This window comes from Bufo gargarizans, chromosome 4 (assembly GCF_014858855.1).
Source record: "Bufo gargarizans isolate SCDJY-AF-19 chromosome 4, ASM1485885v1, whole genome shotgun sequence".
In the NCBI taxonomy this organism is placed as follows: domain Eukaryota; kingdom Metazoa; phylum Chordata; class Amphibia; order Anura; family Bufonidae; genus Bufo; species Bufo gargarizans.
This window is the reverse complement of record NC_058083.1, coordinates 405,768,152-405,792,911: the sequence shown is the minus strand read 5'-3', so window position 1 is coordinate 405,792,911 and position 24,760 is coordinate 405,768,152. Positions and strand designations below refer to the sequence as shown.

Below are 24,760 nucleotides of genomic sequence, written 5' to 3'. Positions count from 1 at the left end.
TTAGTGTAGGGTTAAGCTGTTGTGGCCAGGATCGCAGAAGAATCGCACTACAGCCGAGGAAATGATTGGGGTCGCATGTGAGCTGTGACTGCGACCCATGAATCACAAAGAATTTAACACTACTGGACTTTGTGAGATTCAGCATTCACAGTCATAGCACCCATGCGATTTGCATTGTGACCCCATTCATTTCTATGGGATCACCACTACACTGCGATGCCCCTGTGATCCTGCCAGTGAAAGCTTTCGCATGACCAGTGTCACTGTGTAGGCGTACCCTAAAACAGGTTCTGTTTACATTTTCATTAGAGATTCCATCGGCAATTCCGCTAGATTCGACAGCAAGCATACAGCAGCATACCATGCCATTCTCACTCTCAAAATGACAGATCCCAGATGAACATCACTGTAAGTCAATCTGGTCCATCAGGCTCTGTTGGTACACATTGTACAGTGGATCAAGCTTCATGGCTTCCATTATAAATAAAACTGCAATGCAGATGTAAACAGCAACGTAGATGTGAACAGTGCTTTAAATGCATTGGATATGCCATAAATTATTGGGGTCATTTATCAAACTGGTATAAAGTAGAACTGGCTTAGTTGCCTATAGCAACCAATCAGATTCCTCCTTTCATTTTTGACAGCTCCTTTGGAAAATGAAAGGTGGAATCTGATTAGTTAATATGGGCAACTAAGCCAGTTCTACTTTACACCAGTTTGATAAATAACCCCATATGTCTTTTGGTCTTCTTGGTCTAGAGGCACCAGATGGCTGCATCCACAGCCCCTTGGGTAAACAGCAATATATACTGTATGATATATCAGTTCTATATAAACTTACTTGAAGGACAAAATCTATAAACTACATTGTTACATTAATTGTTATTTGTTTCAGGAACAAATTGGATAATCCAGATACTGTATGAAATGGTGTCCATAGTTCACAATAGAGAACCATTGCTAGATACAACGTGTATTGAATTTGGAAATCCAGAAATGCTTGCGGTGAGTGAAACGTCAGTCATGTTGATGCTAGGTTTTGCAATGCCGATATTAGTTTGATATAATGTCAGCACAGAAAGATTAATATATAATGTAATGGCAATGAATCACCACCAGGCGGACCGCAAAACACTGAAAAAGCCATATGGTCATGTGCAATAGGCCTTATGGTAACATCTGTTTCAATTATTCTTGAGTGAATGGAAGTATCCAAAGTGGACTTTGATCCGAATTTCAGGAAAAATTTGATTCGCCACAAAGCTAAATTTCCTCATGATTTGTGGTAATGAATCAATTTTTCCTAAAATGGTGGTTGAAAAAATAAAAATGATGCTCACCTCATCCACTTGATCACAGAGAGGCCGTCTGCTTCCATCTTGATTGAAGAAAACCCGCCAAAGGAGCTGTGGCGAGAGTGAAGACATCACCATGTGATCAAGCTGGCTGCAGGTCCTTTCGCAGGTTTTCTTTAATCAAGACAGGAGCAGATGGCGTCTCTGTGATCAAGTAGATGAGATGAGTATAATTTTTATTTATTTTTTTAACACCATATTAACCCCGAAAGAGATAAAAGTGAGTCCCAGATGCCATGGTCAGTGTTGAACACGACATCTGAGGGGTTAAACGATGAAGGTGATGGTGGCGCGATCGCCATTCCCCATCATTGCACCCGCTCGATATGAGGAAAAGCAATTAGTGACAAAGTCAATCGTAACTAATCAAATTTCTTGACGAATCAAATTTTTCCTCTAGTTGAAATTTTATCTTAGTGGACCACTTCCATATACTGTCATGCTGGAATCACCAGGCAAATAAAGTATGTAGCATGAGGAAAGTTAACATGAACTCAGGTATTCTGGATCCAACATCATCTTGTAGTGCAATACTCTCACCGGTTGCACGATAAAGAAGCAAACGCACGTTTTTTGGGCATCCAGATCTTTCAGCATGCTCTCCCCATGTTGCTGAGGTGATCACTGCATGTATTAGCAGTGGTCTCCTCAGCAAGCGAGCAGGCAATTGCTGGGAGGGAACGCTTCTCTCCTGACAATCGTCTGCATGTTTGGGGTGTCTAGTACATGTGCAGCGAACCGGATCGCAGGGGCAATCTGTGAGGGCATGGTGGGTGGATGGGGGTAGTAGTCGTACTCACGATTTTTGTAGCTCTCTGGGCCAGAGTGCATTGATGGGGAAGACAGCACTAAATCCTCCTGGGCACTCTCTAGTACAGGGATCACCAGCCAGATGGTACTTGAGATGCCCTTGATGGTATAGGTGTTTAGGGTGCTTTTGAGGCTGGGACCCCAGTTGTTCATGATGCCAGCACCATTAGGTGCAAAGGTTAGTGGTGGAAAGGATGAGGAGTCAGTTTTAGTAAAACAGTTGAACTTTTACTGAAATCACTTGTCTCCTGGTAGTCAGTACAGTTCATCTATATGGCATAAAGATATGATTTAGATATTGGTTTTATCTGTAATCCTTGTAACAGGCTGGACAGTTGTCAGTTAAGGAGTTTTCCTAGGACTTTTATTTTAACAGGCAAGAAAAAGGCTCTTTCTTATATAAGTCTGCACTAAGTCCATTCTCTAGCACTCAGATACTGAATATAATAACTCTCACTGGTCAGTAGCAATCCACAGGGTGGCTCCATAATGGCAGGCATCAGTCTTCTGCTCCACTGAAGAATTACGGTCCACTATGTCCGTAGAGGCATGTGGTAAAGGATAATTTTGCGCATTAATCATCCGGCTGTGTCCAGGTACTTTTAGGTTCCTCCTGGTCACTGGTGCTTGTGAAGTCCATTGGCTAATGCAACTCTAACCTCGATTAGACTTTCTCTAAATCCAGACGTAGACTCACTGGTCTTTGCTGTGCTGCTGTAATACTGTTCTCTATACTGCCTTAGCCTGGCCAGAGCCAAGGGGCTAAAATAGCAGCTACATTGTGGACTAGGCCTGTTCTGCTCCTCCATTCACTTCCTACCTTCTCCTCTATTTTCCTCTCAAAAACCAACTGAATTTAATTTCCTCCCATTAGCATACCCCTGACTATATATATATGTAAGTGCGGCCAGCACTACCTAGGGGAGAATAAATGTAATGACACAATAACAGCCTGGTGATAGGAATTACAGCTTTATACCACAAAACATTAACTACACGTATGAAAAGTTTAAAGTCACTGAGTCGGACACTGCACATGTAAATACAGCAGGCGCTTGCGGGGAAGGAACACTTGCTTCCCCACAATCACCTGCTGAAGTGTCCTGTGCAAAGGCACCTTAACTCACCTCTTCCCCTGTCCGACCACAATCTACTTACAATCTCTTCATTGCTATCTTCAGTTGCGCCCGTTAGTCCACACACTAGCACACCCTCGCAGGAACCTTAAACATATTTACTTTTGCTTGCTTTCTGACTCCCTTCTGGCACTCTCTCATTTGTTCTCTCTATGATACAGATGCTGCAGTCACTTTGTATAACACCACAATAACTACAGGTCCCCCCTCCTCATATACAATACAACCCGAAAAAATCAACAGGCAACCCTGTCACTCCAGTCTGACCAAAGAACTAGGACAAGCTTCCAGGGTTGCAGAGCAGATAGAAGATATCCTATTCTAAGTGCACTTTATCAATTCCTTCTCAGTTTCACATTTCTCATATATTCCCTGTCTCACAACCTTAAACAACTTTTTAGGACTTTTAACTCTCTGCTCTGTCCCCCTGTGCGCCCTCCCTCACCCCTCATCTCAGCTGAGGACTTTGATACATACTTCAAACAAAAGATTGACAACATCAGAGAAAGTGCAAATACCTGCAGTGGAACACACAGATCCACAAGGTCTCTTACCTATATCTTTCTTGGATCCTGACCACCAGCGGCATTAGTCACTTTAATGTACTCAGCCGCAACTGACTTGAATAAAAATAATCACTATCTAATTTCATGTGCTGGAGTAATTTAATCATTTAACTATGGGGTGGAAACCCTACTCCCAGCACTACAACAGTGTGCCACAAGGCTAAAATGCAACATCAGAGAAAGCTTCAGCCAACAGTCCTCGCAGCCCTTCTACACAATGTTTCATTCTTCCCCCAAAACCGCTTCTCCACCATTACAGAGGAAAACCTTTCCACCCTACTCTCCAGATCACATCTCACCACCTCTGCACTTGACCCAATCACATCCTACCTTATCCCCAACCTCAGCACAGTGTATACCCTTGACCTAACTCATCTCTTTAACCTATCAATCACCACTTCCCCTCCTGTTTTAAACATGCTACCATCACACCCATCCAAAATATCCCATGAACCATCTTCTTTGTCTGGCTATAGCCCCCGTATCACTTCTTCCATATTCCTCAGAGCTACTTGAACAACATGTCCACTTTGAACTGTCCTCCTATCTCTCTTTCTGCTCCCTATTTGATCGCCTACAATCCAGCTTCCAACACCACCACTCGACTGAAACGATTACTTTGTCCTCTTCCTCCTCAACCTTTCCTCTGTCTTTGACCCCATCAACCACTCCCTTCTGTTACAAAATCTCTCATCTCTTGGCATCACTGACTTTGCCCTCTCTTGGATCACATCATTACCATACACCTTCGGCCTGGGACAGCTCATATAGTCCCATGGATTTCAATATCACTTCTATGCTGATGACACACAAATTTACCTCTCTGGTCCATATATCACCTTGTTACTATACAGAATTCCGCAATGTCTATTTACTATATCCTCCTTCTTCTCTCTCACTTTCTAAAACTTAACATGGATAAAACAGAATTTAGTATCTTTCCCTCATCTCCCTCAACTCCCTCAACAAACCTATCTATCATTAGTGATGAGCGGCATAGACAATATTAGTTTTCGCGATATTTCACAAATGTTTCACATGATATTCACAATAAATTCGCAACTACTAGAATTTGTGATCTCCAGTCATTATTTTCACGATTGCTTAAATCTGCACTAATGATGCGCATATTTTTTGCGCAATACATGCAACTTCACATTTTATCAGGACTGAGTAGATATTACTGATTGGTGCACTAAGTATTGTTGTGACATCACAGCACTATGTCTGTAGCATGTATGTATGGACAGCAGAGAAACAGTAATTCCTATCACAATACCTAACACATATCACTACATCAGCTACACTATATCACTAGCTAACCTTAATTGACTATCTCCCACTAACTATCTTTATTATATATATGAGCTAACTAACTATCTAATGTAATTGGATAAGGAATAGGATCCAGATGAAAGCACAGAGCACAGCAATGTCACTGCTCTCTCTCTCTCTCAGAACTGCAAAAAACTGTAGAAAATAACCTTGGATTATGCCCTGTCCTTCAAACCACACATCCAAGCTCTTTTCATCACCTGCCGCCTCAAACTCAAAATATCTCTTGGATCTGCACATTCCTCAACCAGGAGTCTTCTAAAATACTTGCACTGTACATGTACTCTGTCACGCTGGACAGGATACAAGATACACAGAAGACCACCAAACAAGTGTCTAGGCAAGAAGCTGGGGATAAAGGTCACCTCCTGACAAATCCCTACCAACTCTCCCTAGACTTCTATTCCCACGTTCAGACCCTAAAGGTGGGAATAAACGTGTCCCCGTGCCTAGGCTGAACATTCCCTAAAATCCCTAAGATGGTGAAAGGGGGAAAGAGGCAACCTGCTCCCTCAGGACCTGGAGGGGGCAGGCGTCTCTCTAACAGCCTAGACAGAAAACCACAAGAAAAACAAAACCAACTTATCTAGTTACTGAGCAGGAACAGCAAATCCTTCCTTCCTTCCTCTGAGCAAGACAGAAGTTATATCCTGCACAGGACACTGGGAGTGGGTGTAATTTAAACTCATACCAACGACCCCACCCAGTGCACCTGAAGGGAGGCGGATACAGCTCAACTCCAAAACAAAAGGCTACACACGTGCTGCTAACCTGGCAACCTCCGCACATAACCTGAGCAGGGCATGACATTCTCATCATCTCCCGCCAAGCCTATTGTAACTTCCTCTGTGGCCTTCCATCTGCAGTGTGCCGATCCGCAGGAGAGACCACGTGAGGTTCACGGTGGGCCGAAAGGGTGAAACAGTTCATCAGGTACTCACGGTTTGCAGATGCCTCCCTGGGCCAGCAGTGCAGTGAAGGGGAGAACAGCACAATAATTCTCCGTGGCACACTCTGATATGAGGGACACAGGCCAGATGGTGCCTGAGGTGCCGTTGGTGGTAACTTGGCTTTATGTGCTTATGGCTAGGTCCCTTTAGTCGTGACGCCAGTACCATTGTGGTACAACAATGGTGAGAGCAGTAGTTGAATTAAAGAGTAAGACAGCAGTTGAATCCAACTCACAACTTTTACTGTTTTGCTGGTTATCAGTAGCAATGACATTCACAGATAACACAGTCTCTCTTGTATGCAGAGGTAATAAATTGTTATCTGAGGTAACAGGCTTTTTGTAGATAAAAACTTCAGATTAAAGTTCAGTTATGTTAGTGAAAATCCAACTGGCTGGTATCTAGCTCCTTGCCTTATTCTAATCCCAGTAACGGTGGTTTCTGATCCTTCCTTCCACATAAGTTACGTAACAGATTGGCCTTTCTGTCTTCTATATACCAGCAAGGCTGCCTGTAACTAGATTGTCCTAAACTGAATTCAAAGGAGCCCATAAGCCTGATAAGATGGCTGTTATCTTCCTTTGTCTTTTTCGTTGTCAAAACACAATTTTCCACTTGTCCTCCCGGAGGGATAGACTACAGAAGGAGTTCTCACCTCAGCCTTGCTTCTTGGCCCAAAACTTGGGAAAAGATCACTTGGCTCCTCTGGACCGTGGGGGCCTCAGAGAGGGAGCTGAGAGGAGGGGGCCTCTGTCCTTCCCTCTGCTCCTCACTCCAGCTACTACATGTCTCCTCTCCTCTCTACTTAGTTTTTTTTTTCTCTTTCTAACACTAGGCATGAACTTCCTTATATAACCTATGGTGCTATCCCCATCTAGTTCTGGATTTGATGTAGTGCACCCTACCAGCCTGTTAACAGGGATTAAGAAGCAAATATATAAAACTCAACATAACATGTAATGAAAAATTCAATACAACAATTTGGCAGTGCCCACAGTCACTAGTGGGACGCTGCACATCTAGCACCCTTGCAACCTTCTAATCTATTTTCAACTATGCTGCCCAACTAATTTATTTCTCCCCTCTGCCTCTCCCCTCTGCCAATCCCATTACTGGCTCCCTACTGCCTACATAATTGAGTGTAAAAACTAGCAAACATATAAGGCTGTCCACAACCTGTCCCCTCTGTACATCTCTGAGCTACTTTTCCGATACATCTCCACACGTAATCTCCAATCCTCACAAGACTTCCTTCTCTCCTCTTCTCTCCTCTTATCACCTCTTCCGCAAATCTCCTACAAAATTTCACCTGTGCATTCCCTATTGTCTGGAACTCCCTATCCCATCATATCACACGCTCACCTACAGTGGAAACTGTCAACCTACAGTAACCCTGCTGCCACTATACTGCCATATGACCAGATTTACCCTCACCTACTGTATCCTTCTCCCATTCCTTGCATGCAGATTGCAAAATAATTTTGACACATTTGGAATAGTACATATTTCCCAGTGTTTCTTAATTTTATTTTTATTTTTTAATAGAGATTTAAAGACCACCCTTCACCAAGGATCCTGTCAACACATTTGAACTTCAAAAATATTCCAAAGTCTATTTCTGAAAAGAAGGTTAAGGTAGGTGAGCCATCCAGTTCTTCTTTAATACAGAATTTTTTTGCTGATTTTGCTGATAAGGGGATATTCACAGATACCTGGCGTGTGCTTGCTGCATCACTGTGCGGACTCCAAGCCCTCCCGTGTGCTTCTCGGTCCATGTGGCCATGTCGCAAAAGATAAGACATATCCTATACTTCGCTGTATCATGCGGACCATGGACCCATTGAAGTCTGCACTGTGATTGTGTGAGAATATGGCTGGTATCAGTGTGTTGCAGATCTGAGGGTTTGCGGACTGTAAAACACTTACAGTTGTGTGAATGTATAGTAAAAGCAAATGTTGGTTATTCCTTAGATCGGGTCAACAACCTTTGACACTATAGCTGTTGCGAAACTACTAAAGTCCAGCTAGGTAATAACCCTTTATAGAGAGATTGCGCTTTTAATAATAATTCCACAACAGAAAAGGTCCACTGATGTCCCGATGTACATGGATTCACCAAGAAAAAACATGCTCATTACCTCGATAGGGGAACTTTCCCTGAATGCATGCCCTGAGGCTAGACCCTCTGCCCAGGGGCGACCCCTAATGGTGGGGACCCCCTGCCCTCGATCCTAGGCTAGCAACTCCTATATTGCCCTATTGTATGTGGGCTAATAGTTATAAGACTAATGGTGGACTCATGTACAACTAGACAAAAAGGACCAAACGCACAACAAAAAATGCACACTGTATACAGCCCTAATGGTATGGTTCACCAAGAGACTATGCATGAGACTAACTAATTAAAAACGACACCCTATTCTGATATTCTCTGGTATCACAGACAAAATTAAATGGCTAACCCCAACGCGTTTCCCCCACGGTGTGGGATCATCAGGGGGTAAATAATTTTATATATATAGTATAGGTAGATGAAAAATAATAAACTGAAAGACGTGGAACGGATGGAGACCCAGAATATACTAGGGTATCCATATACTGGATCATAAAGGCCGTTCAACTTTCAGTGGTGTCAAATCACAGACAAAAATGAAATTAAAAATGGATCAGATGGTATTCATAGGAGGAGAGGGAGGAAGAGTAAATATCGCATCCACTGGCATGTGAGTCCAAATCACGCATAAGATGAATTAAAGGTAGGTATCTGCAAAGAGAAAAAGAGATACATACATATATATATATATATATATATATATATATATATATATACTGATGTATGAACACCTCTAATTCTTATTAGGTGAAAAACCGCCACCACAATTATGAGCCCCATCAAGGGAATAACTCACTGTGTCCGGGGATAACTCAGTGTATAAGATAAACACAGTTTGTTCTGCAAGACAAGCCATCCCGACTATACGTCACCATAAAGATAATGGTGTCCACCGCGTCCATATATGTTTAATGATACGATAAACTAGAACAAAAGCATATATAGTATTGCTGATAAATTATTAAACAAATAGAAACACCACCGAAGTCAAGGGGATAAGGATAACTTTGGTATGTTATTGATAGGGTAAACATCAGCCCCAGGTAAGTGGCCTGTCCATTGTGGGTCTCCTGAATGGCGGAAAACGTATATTAAAGCATACACATAGCAGTGGCCTATTCCTGTACCAGGAAAATGTTTGCAGGATTACTCAAAGTTAGAGCCAGTCATGGTGCTTCCCTCAATTCTGCTCCTCCTAGGGTCCAATGTCAGGCCTCTCAGAGACAGCCCCTCCTTATATATCCACCCCTACAAAATCACCTATTCCCTGAATAAACATGTGCCAATGAAGATAAATGAATTAACAAGGCCATCGATGTGGGCGTGCGTTCCACTGTGGAACGCATGCCCAGATATCCGGGGGAGGCATCGGTGCTGTATCTAATGCTTCTGAATAGAGCGTGCGTTCCACTGTGGAACGCACGCCGCGATCTCTCAACCCGGAAGTGGCCCTAGGAAGTGACGTCGTCCGTGCGTTCCAGTATGGAGCGCATCTCGACATGGAGAGCATCAGCTGGCCGTACGGGTCTGCGGTCAGGTGAGGCACAGGACTGATGCCTTCCTGCCAGATCGCAGAGCATATTGCGGCCCTAGGAGTACAGGAGACAATGCATTAATCTCTATTAAATTATGGATAACTTAGGTTACCTAAATGCATATGATAATTAGTACAGTAAGGGATCTATCTGAGTAAATATGATACAATCAAGTCAAGAGGTCCTTCATATAGTTCAGACCCCATGACATGGCATCAAAAGACCCCCATAGAAGGTGATCAAACTAACAGGGAAGATATTAATTGGCCCAGATCCAGGGGGGGGGGGGGGGCAAATAATTAAATATGGGGGGTGAGACATGAGAGGAAAGGACATCTAGTGAGACTGGTAAATAGTTGCGATCATCGATATCTACAACCCCCTATTATGATAAGTCAGGGGCTTGTCGTAACATCAGTGAAACTGATAATATTCACTGTACACAATACTTAATGTTCTGGTGTTTCGCACACCAAGCCCAGTTATGGGGGCAACAAAAGTCAATCGAGCTTCAAGGTTACAAGGGAAATAGAGGGAGGGATAAGGGGGGGAGGGAGGAGGGGGTTAAAGGATGTAGACAGAGTCCAGATGGATTCATGATATGCAAAAGGCCAAAAAGTCGGTAAACGGGTGAGTGACCTAATCAAAAACAAAAACAGAGGTCACCAAAAACATGAAAAAGTTAGCCTTTCATTGAGTCCGCGGGGGGATTGGGACCGGAGTCTATGGATCCATTCACTCTCCTTCTGTAGGATACTCCTATCCCAATCACCCCCGCGTGGAGACGGAGGTACCATTTCAAGTACCGTGAAGCTCAGTGACCTGGGGTCACCTCCATGGATGTCATTGACGTGTACCGCCACGGGTGTGGCCTCCTGATTCCTTACATCATTGACATGCTCTAAAATTCTCCTTCTAAATTCCCTTACTGTCTTTCCAACATAGTCCATGGGACATGCACACTGACACAAATAGATAACTCCCTTAGATCTGCAATTAATAAAGTCACGAACCAAGAATGTTTGCCCCGTCACCGAACCTGTGATTGTTTTCGCGGTATTCAAGAACTCGCACGCTTTGCATCCGCCACATTTAAAGATGCCCGTGGGTTTCCGGTCAAGCCAGGTACCAACCTTGGCAGGTGGTGTGAAGTGGCTCGAGACTAAACGATCCTTCAGACTCCTACCTCTTCTATAAGAGACGGCTGGATAGTCCGTAACAATCTCAGAGAGGTCAGGGTCCGTTCTCAGGATGGGCCAGTATTTGCCTAGGATTCGTTTCACATCATAATTTGCAGCATCAAAGTTGGAGATGATTCTGGTCGGTTGGGGGCAGTGAGTCATCCTGGTTCTGGGCGTTAATAGTTCATTCCGGTCCCTGGTTAATGCATGCTTAAAGGCATCGTTCAGGACAGGCTGTGGATAGCCTCTAGCCGCAAACCTGTCCCGTAGAGCCCTGGACTCTCTAAAAAAAGACTCATCACTGGAGCAGTTCCTACGCACCCGGAGGTATTGACCTCTTGGAATACCCTGTTTGAGGGGGGTAGGGTGGTAGCTGGTCCAGTGTAGGAGGGAATTAGTGGCTGTAGTCTTCCTGTATATGTTTGTCGATAGCCTATCACCGAATTTTGTTACCTTCACATCCAGGAAGGTAATACTGGAGAGATTCTGTTCAGAGGTGAACTGGAGTCCAATCTCGTTTCTGTTCAGGTCGGACACAAATCGCTTGAACTCAGTCGGTTTTCCCTTCCAGACAACAAACACGTCGTCTATAAAGCGGGTCCAGAACTGAATGTTACTGGACCACCAGACGACGTGATCGGGGAAGACATGTGTATCCTCCCACCAGCCCAGGAAGAGGTTGGCATAGGTCGGGGCACAAGGACTGCCCATCGCCGTCCCCTGAGCTGGTGGTAGAATTTTGAATTGAATAAAAAAAAGTTATGGGTGAGGGTATATTCCAGTAACTTGACGATGAATCTATTATGTGAATTGTATTGTATCCCCCTAGTCCACAAGAAGTACTCAATGGCTCTCAGGCCATACTGATGAGGGATCGAACTATATAAAGATTCAACATCAATGCTCCCCAGGATACATTCTGGGTCAAGGTTGAAAGCATCTATTTTGTTGAGGAAGTCCATTGTGTCCCTCGTGTACGCAAAACTACAACTCCCAGCATGATCCTTTCACTTGTATGGGAATTCTGAGAACAGCCAAGCAATTGTGCATGCTGGGACTTGTAGTTTCATCACAGCAGGAGTGCCAGAGTTTGCTGACCCCTGCCTTAGATAATAAAAGGTTATACAGTTTTCTAATATACTTTTGGTATCAGTTCCTTCATTTCAAGATCTTGTTGACATTCAGTAGGAACCTTCATGGATTACTTCTCGTGGATACCAATCCATCTTATGTGATGATGACACGGGAGATCAGCTGCTTTGTAATTGCAATGAACTGTTCACCTGTGTGTCCGTCACATGATCAGGACTGTTTTTTGTCCACAATAAAAGTTCTTATTGTATGACAACAGTTAAAGTTGTGTTCCAGTTTTATATAAATAATGTTCAAATCAAAAGTTAGGGCTTATTCACACACCACTGTTTTCAAAGCTGGTTATGCCCCATCACTCATCTTGGAATATTGTCCCCTTTTTCTCGCACACACATTCTCTAGGGTGGTCAAGTCTCACAGGAAAATCGGACCTAAATGGTGCATGTTGAGATGGTCCTGAGAAAAATATGGCCAATTATAATGGGTCAGTTCAATCCGGTTGCTTTCTGATCCACACCCCACATGAACATTGCTTGTCTGAATGAGCCATAAGTAATCCATGTATCTCACATAGTCAACATGTGCCCTACATTATGTCTTCAATTAAGACCTCATGCATATGACCGTATTTTTAGTCTGCATCAGATCCGCATTTTTTGAAGTTCAAATGCGGATCTATTGATTTCTAAGTGGCCGCGTGAGGAGAGCACACAGATAAAATGCGGCCATGCTGCAAATTATGTCCTATTCTTTTCCTTTTTGTAGACATAAATAGGCATTTTTACATTGGGGCCAGTAGAAAGTGCAGGATGCGCACGGACCGCATCCGTATTTTGCAGACCGCAGAATGGACACGATAATGTGCAGGAAGGAGGCTTACTAAGTGTGCTTCTAGACATGTTTTTGCTGGTGTTTTTCTGTGCTTTTGCATTTTTAGTGCCAAATGTGACCCCGGCATCTGAGAGTGCTAAAACCGGGAGCCGTGTGCTTAATTAATCCGACATAACATCTTATGGGCATCGTGGATTTAAGTTGATTCGCACCTATATCTTTCCTTTATTGTTAAAGGTTGAGAATATTTATGTTGATTTGGTCCCCTGATGAACTGATACCATTACACGGATCAGGGAAATGCATCGGGACTAAGTAAAATATCTGGGACATTATCTGTGCTTCAGTTATCTGATGGTAATCATAAAATCATGATGCCATTGGATTGGATACATAGGTGCCAATATAATATGTTCCTGATTACCACAATTTTTTGTTTTTCATATGTATCTTGACTACTGACATTATATACTGGACAAATAGATACAGTACGTCTCTCATTGGGTGGTGGTAACTATCCCTTGTCAGGGACACATAGGAATAATAGGAGGCTCCTGATACGGGATCGCCCCTATCGGGGTGGCCATTCTGTCTTTGTAGGCAGGGACATCAGTGTATAGGGCAAGTGTGAGGGCAAGATATTTTTTTTTTCCTCGGCCTACCAGTCAAAAGTGTTTTATTGGCAAATTTTTTTGGTTATTTTTTATATTATCAGTAAAGGTTACGTTTATACATTGGTGAAGGTGCTCTGTGAATATATATATAATTTATTTACACTAGTGATTTGGATTACCAATATCCTTATTGACCAGAACTGTGATTTATCAAAGAGGAAGAGAGCCTACTGAAGAGAAGATTACATCTGAATACAATGAACAATGTGCATTTACATGTAAATGAGGTGCAGTTATACATTACACACACTATATTGACACAGATTTGGGAATAAGAGGAGGACATCTAAGGACAGACAAGAGGAAGGCTGCCGATGGTGCTAGATGTTAGAAGTACACTGCAAAGCACAGATATACAGTACAAAACATTTCAGAACTAAGAAAAATAACTTTGCAATCACAAGACCTCATGAAATATGCTGTAACATTTGACAAAAAAAATGTAATGTTTAATGTTTTGCTATTTTGACAGATATTGCTGATTGTTCGAAACCCAAAAGATACGGCTGTCTCCTATCATAATTTTCATAATAGCCTGCCTGCTCTTCCTTCCAATAACTCTTGGGACTCGTTTTTTAAGGATTTCATGGATGGAAAAGGTATTTATACTGCACTTGCTAAAACCATAAATGATAAAAGCTCAAGATGCACAATCAATCTGTAGAAGTGGAGAGCTGGTTGTCCCAGACAGGCTCCCAATAGAGAAGGCAGTGATGTTTTTTTTTACTGTTCATGCCTCCCTATTGTTGCAGCCATGGTGCTTCCGTCTCCAGTTGAGGGTCAGACTGACCCTCAGTCTCTGAAGCCATAGTGGGCCCCGAGAGTCCAGGTGAAAAATCCAATTTGGAGCTACCTTTGTATTCCATTACTTGCCACTAGGGTCTATTTCACCATTAGACTTTATTAATGATATATGGCTTGGGCCCAAGAATAATTTCCTCTAGTGGGCCTAAAATACCCCAGTCCGACATTGCTTCACTCACAGCGACTGCCAGTCCTTGCTCACTGCAGGAGCTGATCAGCATTTTCCCTGTAAATTAGGCTAATATGTCAGCCCCAGTTACAGAAGAAATGAGGAATTAGATATGAGTGAGCCTTTTGAGATTTGGTTTGTTTAAAGTTCTCTGAATTTGTTCAGACCCAAATGGATTGTATCCAAACCAAAGTTACTCCAATAGCCCTGAAAATTGATATATAACATCCTCTAGTGTCATAGCACACAGAATTTTTTAGAAAAAGATGTTATCTCTTTTTCTCATTCATTTTATGATTTTTTTTATTTTCAATCCTCACTTACCCCTCTCTAAACTCTTGATTGCAATGACAGCAATAACAATTAATGTCCTAGTGATGCTAGCATACATAGATATGGGTAAACGCCTGTTTGACGGTATTAACAAACAGCATGTTTAAAAACATACTGCACTGTCACATGTGTCATGCTTTTTCATATTGCAAATCTTCCAAAAATTGTCCCTTATTGGAGGCAGATAGTATTTAAACACACAGGGTGTTATTGAAAAAAAAACTGTTGCTTGTTGGGAGACCATGTGTCCATAAATTATGCCTGCTCATATGACACATACATGTCAAGAGTCCCAGCACACTGCCCAGGCTACAACCCAGAAAAACTAAATGTAGGCGCAGGTGTGGAAGTGCACCACATTTGTGGAACATTGAGTTAAATTTTCCATATAGCACTGATACATTTGCTTGTCTGGTCAAGAGTCAGGATGTGGCCTGGGCAGTGTGCTGGGTCTGACTATTGGCCAGGCAAGCACGAGTACCACTGCTATATGGAAATTTTGACTTGTCTGTCTACAAATGTGGCGCACTTCCATGCCTTTGCCTAAATTATATTTTGATAGGATGTGGCCTGGGCAGTGTGCTGGGACTATCAAAATCTAATTTAGGCGAAGACATGGAAGTGCGCCACATTTGCAGACAGATAAGTCAAAATTTCCATATAGCAGTGGTACTCGTGCTTGCCTGGCCAATAGTCAGTCCCAGCACACTGCCTGGGCAACACCCCAGAAAAATGTAATTTAGGAGAAGGCAGGGAAGTGCGCCACATTGACCAAGTGTTATGACAGCTACTGAATCACCAGAAACTTTGCCAGATAGGAGTTCAGCTTGCACATACTTACAGTAAACTAATTGCTGGTTGAGAATAGTCTTATCATGGCCACACATTCTGTTAGGGATGTTTCACAATGGAGCAGGAGGAGTCTGAGCAGGATAAGGAGCAGCTGATGACAAGGACACTGTACTAATTGGGGATGGGGGCTGGCTGTCACAAAGAAGACAAGAGAAGGGGGACATACCAGAGAAAACCCATTATATGGGAGTTGCTAGCACAAAGCTAGAGGCAGCCAAGATTAGCTTGGGTCTGAGACGTTTTGAACCTGTATCTATAGTATCAACTGCATCTTCAGTTCCCAAGCTGACCACAGTAAAAGTACACAAAACCTACAAATGACGGAGCTCACGACGTACTGTTATCAAAATATATAAACACTTTATTGAATTCATAGCATGATATATATATATATATACGACACAGGTAAAAAAACAGGTAGACAGAGAGAAACACCATCCTGATGGGACACAGGCTACACATAAATGTTGTCATGTAACTATGAACAGTATATGCTGAATAAATAAATGAATAACATAATGGTGGATCTCATATAGTTATATGGTACATATCTATGGGAGACAGCAGGCCTGCAAAGTTGTTACCAATGATACTGCAAAACCACAGAAAGTGCACCGTGATTTCAACCCATAAACCCAATGTACAAAGAAAATGAGAGGAGACCTACCAGGTAAAATGTTCTATGCCCACAAACAGGATGGCGGTACCCCGACACGCGTTTTGGTGTGCCTTTGTCAGGGGCTACCGTACAATAGAAGTAGTTCTGACTTTGCCAGTTCTTTTGGAGGTTTTGGCCATACATTGTCTCCACTCTTTATTGCCGTTTCAGCCATCACCTGTCATGCCACACTCTGACGATGTGCGGAGGTCGGCCAGGATAGCAGCACGAGTTTAGTGTTGTTTTGGTGCTGTGCTGGATCCGCCTCTGATCAGGTGCACTGGGTGGAGTCATTAGTTTAAATAGCTCACCTGCCCAGTGCCCTGAGCGGATTATACTAATCATTGTGGTCTTGGAAGCTAGGAAGGAAGGTTGGCTGTCTGTTCCAGCTCAGGAAGATAAGTGTCATTCCAAGTTTGGTTGTTTTGTGTCATCTATCCCATCCAGGTTCTGTGCGAGCAGGCTGCTCCTTTTTCCCAACTTCACCATCTCAGGGAATTCAGGGTTTTGTCAGCCCAGGCTGGAGGACACATCACACCTACCTTCAAGGTCTGCATGTGGGCTGAGCAGTGCAGGGAAAGAGGTCAGGGATTAGCTAGGAGGTGACCCTTCCCCTGTCTCTCGCCCAGAGCCTGGTTGGTGTCTTATCTGTTAGACTGAGTGCACCTCCGCCGTGGCAATTACAGAGACAAAATGGTATTGCTTTTTTATCTGCAAGGAACTGTGCCACCAGATATGAGTGGTGGGCAGTGGGCAGTGTACACTCTGTGGGCCTAACACACACTGGCAGGCAACTACAATTATATTATAGAGAAAAAAAAAAAAAAAAAAAAAAAACTTCCCTCACAATTGGTAGTATGAATGGTGTGGTGGAGCAGACAGGTATGCAAGCTCCCTGCAGTTCCCGTTTTCTCCTTTCAGCTATGGTGGCGCTAGAGTCAAAAGATGTGTTTGTTGATTGATTGTGGTGCTGGGGTAAACCTAATTGACTTTCTTTTTCTTCAAAACCTAGGACTAAGTACTTGCACGTTAGAGAACGGGATTCGTGTTTTTGCAATTGATTCTTCCCCTCTTTCTCAAAGGAGCCTTACTCACATTGTTCATGGGATTCATTTAAGGGTGGGTGATTCACATGCTGAAATTATTTCTTGTTTTGTCATGAAGGATTTGCCAGCTCCTATAGTTTTGGTGTTGGCATGGTTGACTAGACATAACCCAATTATAGACTGGCAAGCGAGACAAATCATTGGTTGGAGCGATTTTTGTTTGGATAATTGTCTTGGCACTTCTATCTCTGGTGTGTCCATTACGGCTTTACCTCAGTATCTCTCGGATTTTGCGGATGTCTTTTCAGAGGGTGGGGCTCAGGAATTGCCCCCTCACCGAGACTATGATTGTCCAGTGAATCTCATTCCGGGGGCCTAAGTTGCCAAAGTCTCAGCCTTACAACCTCTCTCAACCCGAAAGAGAGGTCATGCGAAAGTATGTCACCGAGAGTTTGGCAAAAGGTCATATTAGACCATCTAAGTCTCCAGTGGCAGTAGGTTTGTTCTTTTTGAAGAAAAAAGATGGATCACTGAGACCATGTTTGGATTTCCGGCAACTGAACCGTATTACAGTCCGGGATCCATATCCCCTGCCTTTGATCTCTGATCTTTTTGATCAGATTCTTAGAGCCAAGGTGTTCTCCAAGTTGGATTTGAGAGGAGCCTACACTCTGATCAGGATCAAGGAGGGGGATGAGTGGAAAACGGCCTTCAATACGCACGAGGGTAATTTTGAGAACCTGGTGATGCCTTTTTGGTTGACTAACGCGCCAGCCGACTGGTAAGGGGCTTTCATAGGTCCCATCCGGATAAGGTTGGTCCGGGGTGTCCGGAGGTCACCCGTAGAAGGGGGGGTACTGTCATGCCCCACTCTGACGATGTGTGGAGGTCGGCCAGCATAGCAGCACGAGTTTAGTGTTGTTTTGGTGCCGTGCTGGATCCGCCTCTCATCAGGTGCACTGGGTGAAGTCATTAGTTTAAATAGCTCACCTGCCCAGTGCCCTGAGCGGATTATACTTATCATTGTGGTCTTGGAAGCTAGGAAGGAAGGTTGGCTGTCTGTTCCAGCTCAGGAAGATAAGTGTCATTCCAAGTTTGGTTGTTTTGTGTCATCTATCCCATCCAGGTTCTGTGTGAGCAGGCTGCTCCTTTTTCCCAACTTCACCATCTCAGGGAATTCAGGGTTTTGTCAGCCCAGGCTGGAGGACACATCACATCTACCTTCAAGGTCTGCATGTGGGCTGAGCAGTGCAGGGAAAGAGGTCAGGGATTAGCTAGGAGGTGACCCTTCCCCTGTCTCTCGCCCAGAGTTTGGTTGGTGTATTATCTGTTAGACTGAGGGCACGTCCGCCGTGACATCACCCTTCTCCTACGACGTCTCCTCCTCAGCACCCTGATCTGGCTCCCAGGTCCCATCTAACACATAATCATCGTCATAGTCCTCACCCTCCCCGCCACTTTTATCAGACTGTGATATCTCATGGTGGGCTCCTTGGCCCTCTCCCTATTCCCTGCTCTGTTTTTTCCCAGAGTGTCACTGTCACTACCACTACCCCTACCACCATCACTGTGCCATCAAAACTACTATCAACACAGCTTCTCACAGCAATCCAAACGCTAATTGCTCTGACATAAGTCAACAGAGAGCCTTTTTTTAATCTGCCAGAGTGGGTTGTGGGGTTTTGTTGCCTCTAGGAGGGGGGCAGTGAAGACAGAGAGGATACAATGAAAGGCTGCTCTGGGGCGGTGAGGAGGAAGAGCAGGAAGAATGCTGTGGCCCCTGGCTCCAAGGCATGGTGTCAGAATTGAGCTCCACGTTATCCTGCTGTGACTGAGAGAAGTGAGCCATCCAGTCCCTAATCTCATCCTCTTTCTTCTCAATGATAATGTTGCGTCTTTTCTGTCCAGATAACTGATGCTGCTACTACCGACATTCTGGCTCTGGGAGGACAAATCCTGGGTCTTTTGTTTTGAACCCCTCCGTATTGCACACATTTTAATATGAGGCCTTATGTAAACTCATGGTTCTCCTAAATGGAAAGTCACAGCTTTGGTACACAGTCACACAAATTATGAAACGTTTATAGCAATATTGCAAGTGTGTTTTCTGTAATTTAAAGACAGAGGTGCAAATAACTGTCCTTTCCCTTCTACAAACACACTGAATACTGCTATTGAAAATTTACTTTGGGAGTAATGCAATATTGACGCCAGTAAAATTTCTGCCTACTATTATTTAAAAAAATGCAGTTTCAGAAAATACTTTTCTCTACTGTAAAACATATGCTGCAAACTTGTGATGGGATTATTCCCCCTCCCAACACCAATAAAAAGATAGAAAAGGCCAGTGTATTATTTGACTATTAGGTTATTTGAGTTTAAAAACGCAGTTTCAGAAAATAATTTTCTCTACTGTAAAACTCACATTGGAAACATTGCGATTGTTCTCCCATACCACACCAACAATATAACAACGTAGGAAGGGTCGGTTTTGGTGGAAAAAACAGCTGTCTCTCTGTTCAAATGAGAAAAAAGAATATTCTTTTCTCGCTGGTTTTGTAGTGCAGAACAGCCCATTAGTCCCCCTCCCCCACTCTCTCATACTGCTCTCTCTGATCAGTCTTTAGTATTCTTATTAGCAAAGGTGTGTTGACCATCCATCTGCCTTGGAGCCCCATACACAGTAGCCCCCTCTTTAATTTTGCTGGTGAGCTGCTCTACTGTAGTCCACCCTCATGCACCTTCATAGCCGTTATTCCATGTCGCTTATTTGCAATGGTGCTCTCAATACACTTTCACCACAGCAGCACACAAACAGTTCACAAACTGGGCAGTTTAAGAAATACTGTCTCCCTTGGCCAAAATCCTATAATCATGTGAAGTTCTACAGACTTCTACACATTTTTATAAACATTGTTATTTAATTTTAAGAATTCATCTAAGCCTTTTTTTAAATTGTACACTATTCCTATTGTGACCACCTCTTGAGGTAGACAATTCCAGAGATTTACAGTTATTACTGTAGAAAAGCCTTTGGAGTCTGAACTTTTTCTTCTCCAGACAGAGACAGTGCCCCCTTGTCTTTTGAGGGGATTTTACATGGAACATCTTTTCACCATATTTTTTTGTAAGGGCCAATTTATATATTTGTATAGGTTAATCAAACCCCCCCCCCCCCCCAACACCACCTTATATGCCTCTTCTCAAGACTAAATCAATTTAATTTTCCACATAACTAAGACCCTTTTGCCCTGTATCAGTTTAGTTGCCCTAATTTTACCTTTTACTGAACTGCATATTCCAGATGAGGCCACGCCAAAGGTTTGTAAAGTGGCATTATTACATTCCTGTCCCACAAGTCCATGCGTGTTTAATACATTACAATATCGTGCCTGCCTTAGAAGCTGCTGATTGCCATTGTTTGCCCTTATTTAATCCTTGGTCCACAAGTACATACAGATCCTTCTCTACACAGGCTTGGACTGGCCCACAGAGGTATAGGTGAATCCCCTGGTGGGCCCCTGAGCAAGGTGGGTCCCTAGTCTACCACCCTCTGCACAAGTGGCACATAACACAGTAGATTTCCTGCACTACATATATATAATCAATGTACAGCACTTCAACCAGCCTATGTTCACATAAAAAACTTGATAGATTATTAATGAAACTCCCCAGTGTATTATTATACACACAAGCAGATAGCTGAGGTGACTTTTAGGTATAGAGGAAAGCTAGCGAGTGTCCTCTTTTCCCCATGACCTACCTTCTCAAAGTTGCTGCAGGGACCACCAGATTTAATCATCTTGTAGCATCTTGTTGCTGTGTGAGCAGTAGCAGATCCAGAGCCTGGTCTCGGGAGGGGCACTTTCTGATTATTTTCTGCCCGCCGCCACAAAACAATGGTGCTTATAGAACAGACTACACAGTGTAGAGGTATACTGTATATTGTGTGGCACAGTGTATGCTATATGTGTATAACAAACATATTTCACATGAAAACTTACAATTACTTGGCTTGGCCCTTGGGGATCTCGGACACCACTTCAACACTTTGGCTGGGGGGGCTCGGTGGAGCTGATGTAGTGTTTTATCCTAATGAGAAAGATTTCATAATAAGGATTTGGAGAAGGGGCAGAGGGATAGCAGAGCAGGGAGAGGCTGGTGCTGCTACGAGGGAGCTCATACCAGTAGAAAACATTCTGCTTATAAAAATACCCCCTTGTAATGCCCCCAGTTGAGCTAATGTGCCTGTGCTAGTATAAAATACCCCTATATAGTGCCCCCAGTAAATGCCCCCATAGTGCTCCTCTCCCCCTTCCTCCTAGTGCCCCCATAATGTGCCAGTATAAAATGACCCTATATAGTGCCCCAGTAGATGCCCTCAGTGTCCCCCATAATTTGCAAGTATAAAATACCCCTTCTTAGTGCCCCCCGTAGATGACCCCATAGTACTCCTCTCCCCCCTTCGCCTTAGCACCACACCATAATGTGTCCCAGTATAAAATGCTACTGTACAGAGCCCCCCATATAAAATATCCCTTCTTTGTGACCTCAGTAGATGCCCCTATAGTGCCCACCAATAATGTGCCAGTAAGAAGTGCCCCCAATCATGTGCCAGTAAAATGTGCCCCCGTAGATGCCCCCCATCATGTGCCAGTAATAAGAGCCCCCAATCATGTGCCAGTAATAAGAGCCCCCAATCATGTGCCAGTAATAAGAGCCCTTATCATGTGCCAGTAATAAGAGCCCCCATGATGTGCAAGTAACAAGAGCCCCCATCATGTGCCAGTAATAAGCGCCCCCATCATGTGCCAGTAATAAGCACCCTCCATCATGTGCCAGTAATAAGCACCCCCCTATCATGTGCCAGTAATAAGAGGCCCCCTCCCATCATGTGCCATTAACAAGAGCCCCCCCAATGTGCCATTAACAAGAGCCCCCCAATGTGCCAGTAACAAGAGCCCCCCCAATGCGACAATATCAAGAGGCCCCCCAATGTGCCAGTAACAAGAGTCCCCCCAATGTGGCAGTAACAAGAGTCCCCCCAATGTGGCAGTAACAAGAGTCCCCCCAATGTGGCAGTAACAAGAGGCCCCCCAATGTGGCAGTAACAAGAGCCCCCCCCCCCAATGTGCCAGTAACAAGAGGCCCCCCAATGTGCCAGTAACAAGAGGCCCCCCAATGTGCCAGTAACAAGAGGCCCCCCAATGTTCCAGTAACAAGAGGCCCCCCAATGTTCCAGTAACAAGAGCCCCCCCAATGTGCCAGTAACAAGAGGCCCCCCAATGTGCCAGTAACAAGAGGCCCCCCAATGTGCCAGTAACAAGAGGCCCCCCAATGTGCCAGTAAGAAGAGCCCCCCAATGTGCCAGTAACAAGAGGCCCCACCAATGTGCCAGTAACAAGAGCCCCCCAATGTGCCAGTAACAAGAGCCCCCCCAATGTCCCAATATCAAGAGGCCCCCCCAATGTGGCAGTAACAAGAGGCCCCCCCAATGTGCCAGTAACAAGAGGCCCCTCCAATGTGCCAGCAACAAGAGCCTTCCCCAATGTACCAGTAAAACTATTGTATATATATAAAAAAAAAAATCAATTTTACTTACCTCCTCGGCAGCGATGCGATGCAGGCCTCTTCCGGCCTATGTCCCGTGCTGTATGGCTCAGGCTGCGGATCAAGTCATCGCGCTGCCTGCGCCGGCCTCTGATAGGCTGCGGGCACTAGGCCGGCAGCCTATCAGGGGAAGGGGAGGGACACGCCTCTCGCTCCTCTGCCCCACAGCACAGGCATCTGTATCGCTGTCCTGAGAATGGCGATACAGATGACTATGGAGATTAGCGCTTCCACAATGAAAGTGCTCATCTCCCTGTTCCCCGCTGCCCCCCACTTCTGAGCAGCTCGGGGGGGCAATTGCCCCGTTGCCCCCCCTAGAGCCGCCAGTGTGTGTGAGCAGGTAATATTTGAATGTATCCGTACGGTGGGCCCCCAAAATACATTTTACTGATGGGCCCTAGACACTCCAGTCCAACACTGTCTCTACAAGTGACTCTCCAGGTGTTACTTCCCCTAGGACTTATGATGCACGTAGATTATTACTACCCAGATGCATAACTTTTCATTTATCAACATTGTACCTCATTTGCGAAGTGGATGCCTAAACACTCAGAGCTTGTCAAACAGTCACCTTCTAGTTTTTGGACATCTTCCATAAACTGCACGTTACTAAATAGCTTTGTGTTACCTGCAAAAAAACACAACAAAAAATGTATTTTTAATTCCATCCTGTATATCAGGGGTGCACAACCCATGGCCCACCCCCAAAGCCATGGTTTGCAGCCCCCGTTCAGTGAGCTCCGTCCTCTGCAGTGAAGTAATGAGTTTACTGGTTATTGCAGGACACCTACAGTATATCTGGGGCGCAGAAGGCGGTAAGAACCAGTGGGCTCCATCTTCTGCAGTAAAGAGCTTACTGGTTATTGCAGGGCACCTACAGTATATCTGGGGGCACAGAAGGTGGTAAGAACCAGTGAGCGGCCATATTTCACCTTAAGGACCGGGCCATTTTTTGCTAATCTGACCAGTGTCACTTTATGTGGTGATAACTTTAACGCTTTGATTTATCCAAGCCATTCTGAGATTGTTTTTTCGTCACATATTGTACTTCATGACACTCGTAAAATGGAGTAAAAAAATTTCATTTTTATTTATAAAAAAATACCAAATTTACCTAAAATTTTGAAGTATTTGCAATTTTTGAAGTTTCAATTTCTCTACTTCTATAATACATAGTAATACCTCCAAAAATAATTATTACTTTACATTCCCCATATGTCTACTTCATGTTTGGATCATTTTGGGAATGATATTTTATATTTTGGGGATGGTACAAGGCTTAGAAGTTTAGAAGCAAATCTTGAAATTTTTAAGAAATTTTTAAAAAACCCCCCTCAGGTCTGAAGTCACTTTGTGAGGCTTACATAATAGAAACCAACCAGAAATGGCCCAATTCTAGAAACTACACCCCTCAAGGTATACAAAACTGACTTTAGGTGTTCCACAAGAATTAATGGACAATAGAGATACAATTTAAAAATTTCACTTTTTTGGCAGATTTTCAATTTTAATATTTTTTTTCCAGTTACAAAGCAAGGGTTAACAGCCAAACAAAACTCAATATTTATGGCCCTGATTCTGTAGTTTACAGAAACACCCTATATGTGGTCGTAAACTGCTGTAAGGGCACATGGCAGGGCGCAGAAGGAAAGGAATGCCATACGGTTTTTGGAAGTCAGATTTTGCTGGACTGTTTTTTTTTTTACA

At 43.8% G+C, this 24,760-nt stretch overlaps 1 protein-coding gene across 1 annotated transcript in view; it reads left to right on the top strand.

The window, feature by feature from the left end:
- Positions 1-24,760, top strand: part of LOC122936375 (sulfotransferase 6B1-like) — a 122,917-nt gene that overhangs the window by 48,577 nt on the left and 49,580 nt on the right. Inside the window, exons 2-4 of the mRNA XM_044292555.1 lie at positions 899-1,008; positions 7,701-7,790; positions 14,054-14,180. Of these exons, the coding sequence (XP_044148490.1) occupies positions 899-1,008; positions 7,701-7,790; positions 14,054-14,180 (327 nt within the window). The remainder of the gene's footprint in view (positions 1-898; positions 1,009-7,700; positions 7,791-14,053; positions 14,181-24,760) is intronic.